A 15,105-nucleotide genomic window follows, 5' to 3' on the forward strand; every position below is an offset into this window, starting at 1 on the left:
AGAGCTACTGGTACATTGGCAAGGGCAGGGAGCAGAAAATGCGACATGGGAAAGTTACTACTAGATAAAAAAGGTCTTCCCACACCTTGTGGGCAAAGTGTTTTAAGGGGGAGGCATTGTTACACTCTAGAGCTCCACCCTCGCTGGGGGTTACCAAGGTGCCTCCAGAGAAAAGGGGGACTTAGGGTTTGGGACTAAAGTGAATGGTGAAGTTGGACTGAGTAACCCTAAGTTGAGGATCTGAAGTGGTTATAAATGAGGAACTGAAGTGGTCGTGGGGGTTTATAGGCCGACAGGGCCCTTGGGCTTTTTACTAATTCTATATGTTGTTTATTTTCCATTAGTTGCCTATTAGTAGTTGTAAGAGTTAGGCCTAAGATGCGTGAGTCTGGGTTTATAAGCCCATTAGCAGATAGTTGTCATTTACGTGTATGTTATTTTCCTTAAGTGTTGAGCACAATTACACTTTTATTTCCTTACGAGTTTGTTATGTCAAAGCATATAGTCGGGTGTAGTGGGAAGTTCTTCCCTTATGCAAAATCAATACAACAGCTATCTTTTTCCAATTCTCTCTCTTTCTCTCATCTCCTGGTGGTGCTCACCCTCAAAGTGAGTTGTTCATTCATTTAATCCCACCGTCGTGTAACAAAGTTAGGTTCTGTTTGCACTATAATTTTCAATGTAGAGACCAAAAACCACGACTCTCATCTTCCCAAATGGCTCCATTGTCTCTCCTACCCAAACAAGATGTATAGTAAGTCTCTGTAAAAGCATTATTTTGGTGAAACAAAAACTCCTACTCCTTTTAGTACATCGAGTCAATGATTGGGAACAAAGGCTACTTGCAATGAGGAAATGAGTTTATTGGACAGACACGAAGAAGAATGCAAGCAGTGAAAATGCAAAAGAGAAAAAGAGCACAATTAGTTCAGCTTCAGAAGGCCCCAAATGCCAAAGAGTCTCATTTCATACCCTAGTGAAACAATAACCTTAGATGTTGTCATGACGCTTTGGTTATGAAGGTTGCTAGGGTCTATGTTTATTTATGTATGGATTTTGTCATTGAAAGTCCCTCAAACTTGATCAATATCAACATGTGACCGGTTAGACTTGGTTGATTTTGTCGAGCTTGTCTTGACCCTATTCTCTTTTTGGTTGGGTCAAAGGCGAAGACTGGCAAAGTTCATCATTTAGTGGTGGGAGTTCAAAAAAAGAATGCATCACCCAAGTGGCATATTTTAATGGAGTCTCGCTCATAGATAATAGGAAGAGTAGAAAGGAAAAAATGCTTGGACTGATGCTGGTAAACGAAAGTTTCAAGGTTCTTTTTCTCCATTAAGTATCCAATTAAGAAAAGCTAATTTATGCTTCAAAAGCTACGGAAAAACATTACACTCTCCGAGCCCTCTACATAAGATGCATCTTACCCTAAAAGTAGGGGTCGCACACTATCCATTAACTTAAATACTATATGAAATTAGCAGGTTTGGATATGATGTTAACAGGTTCGAATCAAAACAAACTAACCCGTTTAGATAAAATTTATAAACAGGTCAACCCGCTTAACCAGAAATCAATCTGTTTTGACCCTTTATATTTTATTTCAAAATCACAATTTTATTATTGTTGAGTTGTAATATTGATATTTCTCAATATGTTTATGTTTTTATTATTAGAATTATAATTCTGAACCTATGCTCATTATTTTTATTGTAGGGTTTGTAATATTGGTTTTATTTTAAGTTAAAATTTGAAAAATGTTGATATTTTTGTTAATCCGTAGTTTTATTTTTTTAAGATATTGTGACTACTACTAAATATAAATTTTAACTTTTATGTGAAATTATGAGTTATGCACATTAGTTCAACTTATTTACATAAAACAGATTTAAATGAGCCGTGTTGTGTTGACCTATATTTTCTAATTAATTATTAAACGAGTCTAAATGAGTGATACAATACGACCCGTTATCTAAATAGGTTGATTAGGGTTTGATAGTTTGACATGTTTAGTTTAACGAGTTGAGTTCGGATTAATTCATATAGTCAAATATTCATGACTTTACTAGACCCGAAAACACCAATGGTTACCTCTACCTCAAAGCAATCGCTACCTCTTGCATTTCCTTACATTGAAGACACGAAGCTCTGCTGCCTTTAACTAGTTACGATTAAAATGATGGTGCTCTACAAAGGAAATTAAAATGCTGTTGCCAAAATATATCAACATTGGCCGGTTATTATCATTCAGATGACGTCACATTCTCAAACCTCGAGAAGGTTGAATGCACATAAAAAATTGAAAAAAAAAAAAAGAGGGAGTAAAGTTTCTTAATAAAGTTATAGATATTAACAAACACTTGAAATAGAAAAACCCGCTGAAAGATACAATTGAGCGAAGTGCCCCATGGCCCCCATCCCAAAGAAGTCTATGTAGGCAGTTTCAAGGTAGAACAATCACCTGCAAATAAGTCTTATATGCTTATAGCATTACTTCTTTCTAGAAAATTTGTACTGATATAAGACATGGAAGCTCACCTTTCGCCAGACAATTTCAAGGTCTGCCACCATGTCTTGCCTTGAGGACAAGTTCCTCAGTGGTCGTGCCAATCATTTCATTAGCTCTTTTTAGTCCAATGCAGTAATACCGGCCAACACTATCCTGAATTCAAAATTAAGTATCCAATCAAAAAATACTCTAAAGCAACATCAGAGTCCAGGAAAAAAAAAAACCTTGTATCATTATGACTTGAATTTATCTTTTTAGACAGCAATTTAATTCTTCAGCAACAAATTTCTTTATGTGCTCCATACCATTCCAAGAATACACAATGAGTTAAACTGGTACGTGTCCGCAAGTTTCTACTACAAGCAACTAAATACATGAAACAGTTCACGTACTGAATCCCACTCTAGTCTTGGTACAACTTTTACTTCAATCCATAAAATGAACTATTTGATGAACTTTTAAATTAGATTATATTCTGCTCACACCTCATAGGTGTGATAGAGGCCCCAATCATCCAACTGATCCTTTTTCAGGGTCATTGTGAGATCATTTACGTTGGAAACATGTAAGTAACAAATTCACAATTTCATTGAAAATAGATATCCAGTAAAAGTACATTCGAGCTTGATCAGGGAGCAAACTGTGGGAAGTCTCACCCGAGCAATAATCCCTAGCTTCTCCAACTTTTGGACTGCATCATCCACATCAAAATTACAGCTCTCACAAAACTCTTCTTTGATTAGTTCCTCACACCACAGATCGAGTTCCTATTTCACATAACTAACATGTCATATCTCAATAATTGCCATAAAGAATCCACAAAACAACTAAAAGATAGTGGGAAGAGCCAATGGCGATGTATACCTGTCTTGTAGCTTTGCCCTTTTCCATCAATACAAAGAAAGAAATGATCACCTCTTTGACCTAAACAATCAGAAAAGGTGGCGCTGTAATTATTTCAACTGTGTAATTGCAAATAACATATATCTCAAGCAATGCCCAATGCTCAACTAAAGGAAATCCAAAATGCAAAAAAAGAGCAAACAGAAGTGTCAAGAAATGAGGCTAAATATAGCTCAACATGTGTGCTTATCTGTTTTTGTCTCCATTTATTCAATCTTTCTAGCATCACCAAAAACAAAGCGTTAAAGTGTATGTTTCAAACCTTTCTTGCGTTTCCCTTATGATTATTCATTTTATACAATGACAAAAGACCATATCCTGACATCCGTAGTCAATATAATTTGCCATTACACTAAAACTTTCATGTGTTTAAAAAATCACTAAATGGAATATGCAGCCCATGTAGTTGGGTTTTGCAATCCTTAGCTTTCTTTTCATACTAGTTACTATTTATCAAAAAGAAGAATACAAATTAAGAGAGTATCAAAGAAGTATCACTGAATACTGATTTATGACTCCTTCAGAAAAGAATTCATGCTACTGAGCCCTGAGCCCCACCCCCTCTTCAGGGAGGCACCCAGGCACGAAAAGGACAGATAGGGGCTTTGTTTAGGTCACTATACTTCCTATTAAGTCACAGTAAACTCAATAATAAACCTAAGTATACCGAACTGCCCATGTATGGCCAGTACATAACCACTAAAAACCTTTATTGCCAACCAAGTGCGAGAGAGAAGAAAGGGTGGGGGAGGATCCCACAACCAGACGAATGATAGTTAAATTCATCAACCTTGCAACTTACTTCCTGTTGAATCACATCATCGCACAAGTGAAGAAGAGTACCCTTTCCACTATCCAGTTGTTTGTCATACATGGATTGGGTTATCAAGTTCTGATATGCAGCCAAGTTTTGCTGAAACCTACAAGCGGTTGAAGAAATAATAGCCAGATTAGAAATTAAAAAAATTATAACTGAAGAAAAACTAGACATTGAAAGAAAGAGCGCACCAAGTTATTACGCACACACAGCCAACCAATGACACACTAAAGATACTAGTGGATATGCAATCAGCTCTTAAGGGTCAATACAAAATCAGTGAATCCAACCCATAATTCGACTCTATTTTGATCTGACTAACCTATGTTACGATATTCTCGTATATATATAGAGAGAGAGAGAGAGAGAATCGTAATGAAATAATTTAAATTAAAATGTTATATATGATTTTGAGAAATGAAAGAAAAAAAATTAAATAAAAATATTATAAATTTAAAAAATTGTTTGAATATAACTTTTTGATATTATTTTTATTTTAAAGTTGGTAAAGTTGTATTAGTTTTTGTGTTTGGATAATGATTAAGTAATGATTAGATAAAAAAGTTAAAAATTTAAAATTAAAAAATATTTTATGTTTGAGTAACGTTTAGAAATGAAATTATAAAAAATTTTAAAAATTTCTTCTCTCATCTAAGTGTACAGACGTCCCCTGCAATAGATATATAATCATTTGACTGAGTCAACTTTTCACGCAATGATTGTCTCAGTGGACCTATCACACAGAAAATCAGAATTCAGATCATGGCCATGTGTAACATCATAATCATCAAATGAGTGATAAGCATTAAACTCCAAAGGGAAAAAAAATTGCAAGTACTTAACGTGAAGTATGTCTTAGCACAATAACCGATCACAGTGGATAGAATAGCAAAGTTGACCCATAAATCAGCTTTAGGCATTTCGAGTGAGCCAAATACTGTAACCTATAAAGAAGGATATGACAAGCACATTAGAATAACATTCTTCAAAGACGAAAAGTACACAAAAGGAACTTCATTGCTATCAGAATACTGACCAGCCCAACTATAGCAGAGCCAAGGAATTTGACCCAGTCCATTGGAGTTAATCCCGGGTTTTTCTTCTCAGGCTGTCAAAGGCAAAAGGTTCCAATCCCAGCTCATGAGTTGTTCAAACTTCGAGCAAAATGAAGCTTACAAAGAAGTCAATAACCTAGAGAGAGAGAGAGAGCAGGCAAGTAACTCACAAGAATTATTTCCATATCGGCCATTGGAATGTTTTTGAAATGCTTCACATATATTCCTCGTTCAGTTTTAAAGTTCAGCCTGAAGGCATTTCCTTCTTAAATGTCAATACAACACATTCAAGATCTTCTCAAGATTAGAGTAGTTCAGAGATTACAAACACTTACTTTGATACCACTCAACAGCCACTGTCAATATTCTCAACATTGAAATAAGATAACCACCAAATTGGTTTAATTTTGAATGGGGAGAAATGTGTATATTCAACCATGCAAGGAATTCTTCACAATAAATGTTGAAAAAAATGTTGAAAAACAAAATATTTTTTTTGGCGATTTGGAAGAAATAAACAAATATGTGAAGCAGTACCTGTAGACGACAATTATCCTATCAAAGGTAGGTTCTTGGATTGTAATCTTGCTCAGCAAATTCCTAACACTGGAGAATACATCATTTAAATGTCAAGACGTGGCAGCTAAAACTTACGCTTCTAACTGTTGCAAGTTAATTTCGACTTCTAGACAAACAGTTATCCAAAACTTAGATCTTACAATGAAGTATGTGATTGATCTTTCGGCATTGAACTAATAACTGAGTTCCAATTAGGAGAGATCGATGCATAAGCGAGAGAAGAGGTTGAAACCATGATCTAGAGGTGACTAAATTAGAAAATCCTGAACGAGTAGTTTCTTTGATTCATTGGATTACCTAATCTCCTTATTTATAGTCATAAATTCAGGATTCTGAAACCACTTGGACTGAAATATTTAAACGAAAAGCCAGAGTTACAGACAACATTTGGAAGAATGATACTAAAATCATGTTGAAAGGATAAAAGACACAAAATGCACCCAAATAATTCAGGTACCAAAGAAATAGTGCAGGATAATAAACGGTAATTCATTAACCTTTGCATAAAACAAAATATCTATCTAGTAGAATGGAAATTACAATTCTAGGACTCAAGAGTTACAAGTGACCAGGAGCAAGGGCAGCTCCATTCAGACTGCTTAGAATGGCAAGCATACAACCCAAAGCTATGGTACTTAAATATGTTCAAAGAGAAGTGTCAGCCACAATATCTGCAAGACAGAGAAGCAACATGAGACCTTAATTCCATACTTTCGAGATGGACCCGTTCAAATAGATCATCACCATTTGCTTCAGAGCTAATATCATCTAGCTTCTTCAGATCTTTCTCATGCCTTCCACTTGACCTTTTCAAAAGCTTTTCCAGCCTGAAAGCACTATACACCACAAAAGGTTTTACAAAGTTGTATATCAGATGATGTTCAAAAGAATGATACAAAAAATTAATATAAAAAAACATTTCACATGATAAACATTTACTTATACAAAGTGTTGAAATTCATGTGAGACAGGCTAAAATCGAAACAGCAAGACAGCCCAAGATCTCAAGGATATTTGATTCACTTGGGAAGGGGAACGAGGTGGTTGACTTTTGGGGCATGATTTGAATCTAGAATTTTCTGTTTTGGGTGATGAAAAACTTACCAAATTGGACCATACAAAACCTCTCAAAACGTTTGGCCTGCAAATGGTTGACAGGTTTCCAAGTTTAAGACAACTCAACGGTTCTGGATGTTCTCATAACAGCTATGGGTGTTAAATCAGATCGTGATAGAGGCGTTGAACCAGTCTGAACACCCCCAGTCCAGTTTATAAAACAACGACAAATTCAAAATTGTGCAAAAGATGATGTAACTGATGTTTAATATTTCATATTGACATGTTTAAATGAGTTTGTAAATGTTTGGCCATATCAAAGCTCATTTTTACTTAACCATGAGTCCATTAATATTATGCCTCTAATAATATCGTGAGAACAATCAAGAGATTTATATTATGGTCTCAAAATTACTCACCTAGTTAGTCTCAAAAGATATCTCCATAAACGTGCAATGATCATATCCACTTTCTCCATAAAAAAGTAGTCAGTTGTCTTATCAATCCCAATACCACGCCGGAAAATAATGTACTAAACATAAATAAGAAGAAAAATGAAGTGTATTAGCTTGAGAAAGAGAGAGAGAGAGAGAGAGAGAAAGTATGTGTGTGTATAACACCCCATCCCATATTGGGAATATGAATAACCCATAGAGTGGGTAGGTTATAAAGGTAGTCATGAGTGCTAAGTCCCATGTCAGCTACTTACAAGGTAAAATTGAACTTGATAAGTCATTCTTGGAAAACTTCAAATTGACAGGTCCTTTTGAGGTTATAGTGCAAAAATGGCTGGTCCTTTCCCTGGGCTGTGACATAGGGTATCAAAGCCAACTAGTATGGTCAGATATGCGATACCAAAGCACTGCATGGCATTGCCTTAGCGAAAATGTTAGAAATTTAAGAGCGGGAGTTTGACACACTTCATACATTCGGAATATGAATAACCCATATGGAATAGGTAAGTTATAAAGGTATTCATACGTCCTAAGTCCCAGTTAACAAGGTGAAACTGGGCTTTATAAGTGATTTTAAGGAAACTTCAAGTTGACTGGTCCTAATGGGTTATAGTGCAGAACTAGCTAACTTTTTCCTTGGGTCGATAGAATAGAGATAGAGATAGAGAGATGTCAATTAGTAGCCCGGAACCAAAAAAATTAAAAGTGCAACAAAAGCAAGGGTGTTTGTATATAATAATTACCAACGTCGATAAAAATTTCAATTATTTCAGGACAGAAAATAAGAACTCTTGCCACTTCGTGTAAAAAAAAAAGTGCATTCCAATAAAGCAATGTCATTGTAACAATAAAGAACATAAAATTCACTAAAACCCTCATTTCTCACATCATGCTTGCCAAGCAAATAAACACAGTTGATTCCAATTACAAAATGGTAAGTAAAACCATCCATCAGTTGTGACAATTAATATTCAACCAGAACACTTATCCGATATAACCTTATACTACACAAAACGTGTCCATCTCGAAAAGCCAAAAAAAATTGAAAAAACCAAGTATTGAAATGGGTATATATATAAGATTAAGAACTAGAAAACACAAGCATGTCTCTATACTCTAAATTATTGAATATTACTGTGTCGAGAAGAGCATAAAGGATGAATAAGAAAGAAACAACCCCATTAAATCACCAATTATTCGAGAATTTTGAGCTGCTGAAAAGAGGTGAATTTAATCATTTAATTAATAGGATTAGATACTAAAATGATCCTTACGGTTTGCTTAAAATTGATCCATGTGGTTTTTTAATGACTTTTTTAATGACCTTTTACTCTTTGTGGTTTCAAGTTTTCCCAAACCAATCATTCCATTAAGGTAGAGTTAGTGGTGTTGACGTGGCATGCCATGTAGCATGCCACATGTCAGCACAGGCACCTTCTTAATAAGGAGCCCAACACATAGAATATTTAATTAAAATGGGGATAAAATGTGGGGTACGGGTATGAACTCAGGATCTCTATTCCGATGTCATGTAAAGTCACTAATTAGCCCAAAAGCATGAGTTGATGCAAATAGGTGAATTGAATCATTTAATTTATATTCTAACAAACTCATGCATCTTCCCCTTTTTAAAGAGGTTTGAGTTCAACTTGTTATGGTGGGGATTTGGAGGCTTAGGATTATTATGTCATTATGCAGGGAAGCGAGGGAGGGGAGAGGGGGAAAAAGCAACTGACATGGTTCTATATCACGCTCCTTGTTGAGAACAAAAAGGAAATCTCACTCTTTGCTTGACTTTAGAACAAGTCATTCTTCTATGACTGGAGGCAGAGTTATTAAAGATTCTAAAAGGAAACCTATACTTTCGTCAACCAAGGATATTTTGTTTCACACACAACAATGATTATCCTCCCAGCAGAGAATAATAATCAGATTCATAATAAGAATAATGATAAGAACATCATTGTCCTCATATCATTGGCTTGTCAAAAATGATTCCATCCCATCCACTGGTGTCAAATTTTGTAATTTCCTTTGTCACATAGATATGAAAACAATTTAGGATTTGTAGAAGTAGTATCTCATGAGATTTAGACCTTTAGTATCCATTGAAGCTGTTTCATGTGATATCGTTTCAAACTCAACTTCAAAGCACAGAAATGTGGTTCCGGAGGATCCAGCTACAGGAGAACCAGAAGCTCCTTAAGGTCATCCTTGAACAGTGTGTGCATGATGCAGTACCATGCCTTGGTTGACAAGCATTGTAGTCAATGTAGACACTTTACTGCCAACTAATTGATTTGGAAAAGATTCAAAGATGACAACAACTAGGTTTTCGGGAGTGTTAGTTGGGAGCAGTGTAATAAACAACATCCTATTTCCTTAAATTTATATTTTCAGTTGGTTATTTTTTGGATTATTTTGTGATGACCTCACCTTTCTTTTTTAAAAGTAAAAATATTAACAGAGCAAGGCCCAAGTAGCCACATTCAGATGGTAGCCATCAAATTCTTCCCCATTCCCCCCTCCATTCTTCCAGACCTACTAATAGTGAACCTTTTCCATACAGACAATTGACAGTACTCACAAACGAGTCATTACCAACAGAAACTTCCAAGATTGAAACCTTCTACGATAACTTAAAGCAATACCTTATCAGCAAAATCAGGAAGGTTCTCATAAGGATGATCTGCAAAATGTTTCTTGAAAAGCTTCTTGTCAAGCTACACAGCAAGTCAGAATATTCAGATCAGCAAATGTAAAGAACTGAAAATATCCAAGATATATCTCAACATGCACGTCAATGGACATGGAGCAATCAACTTTTTAAACAATATGCTTATGTCAAACCTTAGAATCATCGACCATGATTGGAAGATTTAGAAGATACTGCCCCGAAAGTGCAACATTGATTTCCTCATTAGTTGTTAACTTGAAATTGCTCTTTTCCATCACCTGTACAGATAATAGTCTTCTCAAAATTACATAATAAGCATTACACTGGTGACAAAGATATAGAGATGTTTGGTTTCAGAAAAGTGTTTGACAAAAAAAAAATCTCTTTTAATTGTCTAATTCAATCCCTCTTAATGAAATGCATTTTCCCATTTTCCATGTAAGTTCTCAATCCTAAACCAGCAATTTCTAGCCATAATTTAATCATAAAACTCACCCGTTATCATATACCTCAAATTTAAAACCAAAAATTTTATTTGATTTTTCTCTGGTGCGGAACCTCACCAATGCAGGGCCCTTGACCCACCCTTGAGTAATAAACCTAGATTCATGAGCCCACTTTTTACAACAACGTACCTGGCGTCTGAATCTACAGCTCATCTAGAGCTGCACCCTGACAAGTAGAACCTAAAATTTTATACAAACAATAAAATGGCTTTTTGTTTAATGCCAACCAAGACAAGCAACGGGCACCCTGTGGTGGCCACAGCAACCATATTTTTTTTTTTTTAATAAATGTTATGTATTCTTTTATTTTTTTCACAAGTAAAATAAAGTTTGATCAAACCATATAACTAGGCGAAGCCTTTTTTTACTTTTAATATTATCGTAATTGAATAAGTGAAAATATGTTGAGATGAGGAGTGAACAAGTTTTTGAGTTTTGTGCATTTGGAAAACAAGTTGGGAGAAAACTTGAACTGTAGGATGAAATCAGTCTTGCACTTAATATTTGAAGTTTTAATATGAGCAAGGATGGAAATTATACACTTTTGAGAATTCAAAATACTCTGATTTATGTATAAATAAAAAGGAGAGAACAGTGAAACTATCCCACGGTAAATGCATATTGTACGCATTTCTCAACATCAGTACCATCAGTTTTTTTCTTAAAGAAAAAGAATCATTTGTGATGATATCTGACTTTCTTCCCCTCTTTCCCCTCCATAGGAGTCCAACTACATTCTACAATGGAAACAATAGGAAGTACCCATAATACCTGAAATAAGTACATCAGGAAATTCTGTTCTAGTACATCAATTTCTTCAGGAGATAGCTTCTGCTGCTTCAATTTCTGAGCTCCATTTATGGGGTCAAAAAGGGAGTACAGTTGCTGTAAGCTCAAATTAGGAGCAATGATGTGAGCATGGGAAAAAAATCAGATAACAAATACAGCATTGAAGGCTCTGTCAGTAGGACCAAGTAAACAGGACAATACCATTAGATCCTCAAACTGTAGAAGATACCAAGCACGAATTGTGTACTCAACTCTTTTGCAGAGCTTCAAAAACTCAGCCCGGTCAGTGTTATGTTCTGAAGAATGTTGAAAAACTCAAGGACCAGTTAGCATTAATAGGAGTAGCATGTTGGAAAAAACAACAAGCCAACGAACTACTGAATTAAACAAAACAGCTAATAAAGGGAAAATATGGATAAATAGAAACGGGAATTAAGTAAAGAGCTGATTGATAATGAGAGCATTTAGGAAACTTATTGCATAAGAAAAGAGTGAAGAACAATTTGACCGAAGCAATAGATTCAAAATCTAGTAGAGACACATGCATCAATATATTGTCGTCATATACTAAACTTTGTGCGCAAATTAAAACATATCAGCAATCCCTCTTTCAGTTTCAGAGAAAAGAAAACGACCACAAGAAAGAAATTTTGAAAGAAAACCCGCCAAAAAAAAAAATGAAAAACCGTAAACGAATACAAAAGGTGCTGTATTTGAGTACCAATGAGGTTGGCCAAGGTCATGATGAGCTTGGGTTTGAGAATCGGAATGACGGATTCTCTCTCTAATCTCATGATTTCTTTCTCCTTTCCGCTCATTATGTTGAGAAAAGCGATACAAGCAGCGAACCCAATATCACAGAAATACAAGAGATTAAGGCATTGTAATTGAAAGCGAAAGCTTAGGAAGATTCCTGGGGTTAACTAGAGGTTTTGGTATTGGAGTCCATCTCCGTCGTGGGATTGCTTTGAAGGAAAGGCAAAGAGTTCCCTACAAAAACGTCAAAATTGTAACTGTCGGACGGGTTCACAATACAGAGACGATCATTTCAAAAATATTTTTAAAGTGACCGTTTAATGGTAAGTCAAATCATTTCAAAAATTCAATTGAATTTTTATATAATTTATGACTCAGTAGAATAATTATATTTTTTATGTAAAAAAATAATAATTATATTTAAAGACTTTTGTTATGCATTGTCATTTTTACGTATTTTTTATGTATTTCACTTATGTAATTGGCTAAAATAATTATTTTATATTTAAAAAAATGACGCAACTAATCACATTAGTAAAATGCACAAAAAAATACATAAAAGTAACTGTACATAAAATTTTTTATATTTAAAAATCTCTGCACCATACTCACTGTACGTTATTTAGGCTAGGTTTGAATAAAAATATATATATTTCGTCTTATATGATCTAATCATTATAATATTTTTAAAATTTTTACACAAAATATAATAAATAATTTAATTTTTTCAAATCTTAAAATAATAATAATATTAAAAAATAATATTATAACAATATTATATTCAACTTTCATATCAATTCATCTCATATCAACTCACTATTCAAATCTCCCCTTAAGTGTTAGAAAAGAATTATTAGACTCTCAAGTTGTGTAGAATTTATCTTTCACTGTACTTAAATAGTAATGGGTTTTTTGGAAATAAAGATATTTCATCTCATTTCCTTTTGAAAAATCATTCAAAGATAAACACTTTTCAATTGTAAATTTTTTAATTTTTTATCTAATCATTACAACTTTTCTAAACTTCCAAACAAAATACAAAAAAAAAATCAATTTTTTCAAATCTTAAAACAAAAATAATATTAAAAATAAGATTCTAATATTATGTTAATTTTATAATATTTTATTCAATTTTTTTTCTCTTTTTCCAAAACTTCATAAAATATCATAATTCAAATCATTTTACTACTATTCACAAATAATTTAACTAGTATTCACATATTTCTAATTTTATATCATTACCCAAGTATCCCTAAGATTTAATTTGTAAAGTTTAGTTTTAATATTGAAAAAATATATTCAACATTTAGCATTATCTCATCAACTCATAATGTGGAATTAGATGACAGGTTCACAAATAAAATATAATAAATAATCTTCAATCATCTAATGTCATCGTCTCTGGCTCATTCCATCTTCTAGCCTCATAGGGTGAGTAGTAGATATGCTCACTCCGCTATTACTTTTCATATTTCTTGCAAACAAACTACAAATAGGCAGTAAACAAACACCTCTACTTTCCACAATAATTTAAAATAACATACCCAGCAAATAGTAGCAAATAACATGAGTTCTTTGCAAACAGTTTTGCTGCATTTTCTTATCACAACAACTACTTCAAGAATCTGTCCAACATAAGCTTCCTTCCAGGGATCGAAATCAAAAATTTGTGTTCAAACTGTCCAAACTTTCAGGTGGAACAATATTACCCAATGTATGCGAGTAGTCAATACAAAATACATTGACAAATGAACTGCCAGTAAAGCCATTCGCATCATATATGTATTCAATCACAGATTTGGAACAAGTGTTGTTTCATTTTCATGGTTTTTGGGACAGTTTTTATTACGACAGAAGCATCTGAACAATCAACGGTAAATAATTTTTCTAACCAAAAAAAAACCCATCAATGCCAAAGAAAATAATTTTGTGGTGCTTCAGATATCAACAGAAAATTATTCCTACTAGCGTTGTTATGTGTACATCAAACTAGAGAGGTCATGAGATGGAGATGGAAATCCCCAGAAAATTCATCAAAACATCAACAACAAACAAGATTCACAAAATTCATTACAAAAATTTCCACCAACCCTGGAACCGCATGAGTACACAGATCCGAAACCAAAGGGCAGAAATCTTTTACCAAATCAGTTAATTTTATCGAAGCAAAAAATATTCAATGGACAAAATTGTTCAAAATCATTTCATTGACCAAGCCATTTCAAATGAAATCCATTGTTTGAAGGGGAAAACATTATTATCAGATGACATAAATCTTGAAAATCCTCGATCGATAATATCCTATTGACCAGTAAATGTTTGTTCCAAGACGGGGGAACCCTCCCGTAAAGTGGTCCAAAGCAAAAATTAAAACCCTAAAGTTGGACTGATAATTTTAATAAAAGCAGAATGCCCGTAGAGACGGAACTTACCCACGTTTGAGATGCTAGCAGGAGCAGTGCTCGTCTCGAAACTCCGCTTGGAAGATTGCTCGGTCCGTCGTCTCGATGTTGCAGGATGGAGTTGCTGCTGAGGGAGGAGTTGCATTTTACGCGTCTGGGTGAAATGGAAATATACGAAAGTCAAAAGCAAGGCAACGAAAACACTAGCCTCGAGATGATGAAACGGTGGGACCCACAACTATTATCCCAAGATGATTTCAGAAATCTCATCTTACTTTACATCCAAACATATTTACATGGGACCCACAAACTTTTTCTAAAACAATTTCAAAAATCTCAAATTATTTCATCTTAATACTATTCACAAAAATTTCAAAATCTCATCTCATCTCATCCTCTAAAACTGCCCTAAGTCATACTAGTACTATCAACTGCCACGTGAAATTCTACGCGCGCACGCATATATATATAAACTGTGGGTTTGGATACTTAAAACATCTCTCATTTCATCTCATCTCATCTTATTTTATTTCATCATTATAATTTTTTTAAATTTCATACAAAAATATAATAAACAATTCAACTTTTTCAAATTTTAAAA

At 34.2% G+C, this 15,105-nt stretch overlaps 1 protein-coding gene across 4 annotated transcripts; it reads right to left on the reverse strand.

The window, feature by feature from the left end:
• Positions 1-2,195: 2,195 nt before the first annotated feature.
• LOC109001283 lies at positions 2,196-14,679 on the reverse strand. Of its 4 annotated transcripts, none has more exons than XM_018978495.2 (17): positions 14,535-14,611; positions 12,068-12,336; positions 11,548-11,642; positions 11,329-11,442; positions 10,225-10,329; positions 10,026-10,097; positions 7,339-7,451; positions 6,562-6,699; positions 5,822-5,890; positions 5,455-5,533; positions 5,266-5,337; positions 5,073-5,173; positions 4,215-4,332; positions 3,374-3,433; positions 3,166-3,276; positions 2,539-2,662; positions 2,196-2,461 (listed from the first exon to the last, which is right to left on the reverse strand). In XM_018978495.2, exons 2-16 carry the CDS (start codon positions 12,162-12,164, stop codon positions 2,555-2,557), a joined length of 1,452 nt encoding a protein of 483 aa, XP_018834040.1. In that variant the 5' UTR covers positions 12,165-12,336; positions 14,535-14,611; the 3' UTR covers positions 2,196-2,461; positions 2,539-2,554. The 4 variants fall into 4 exon arrangements, with proteins under 4 accessions (XP_018834040.1, XP_018834038.1, XP_018834042.2 ...); XM_018978493.2 differs by having other exon boundaries at positions 4,203-4,332; XM_018978497.2 differs by lacking the exon at positions 12,068-12,336 and having other exon boundaries at positions 4,203-4,332; positions 14,535-14,679.
• Positions 14,680-15,105: the final 426 nt, after the last annotated feature.

This window comes from Juglans regia, chromosome 1 (assembly GCF_001411555.2).
Source record: "Juglans regia cultivar Chandler chromosome 1, Walnut 2.0, whole genome shotgun sequence".
Lineage (NCBI taxonomy): Eukaryota > Viridiplantae > Streptophyta > Magnoliopsida > Fagales > Juglandaceae > Juglans > Juglans regia.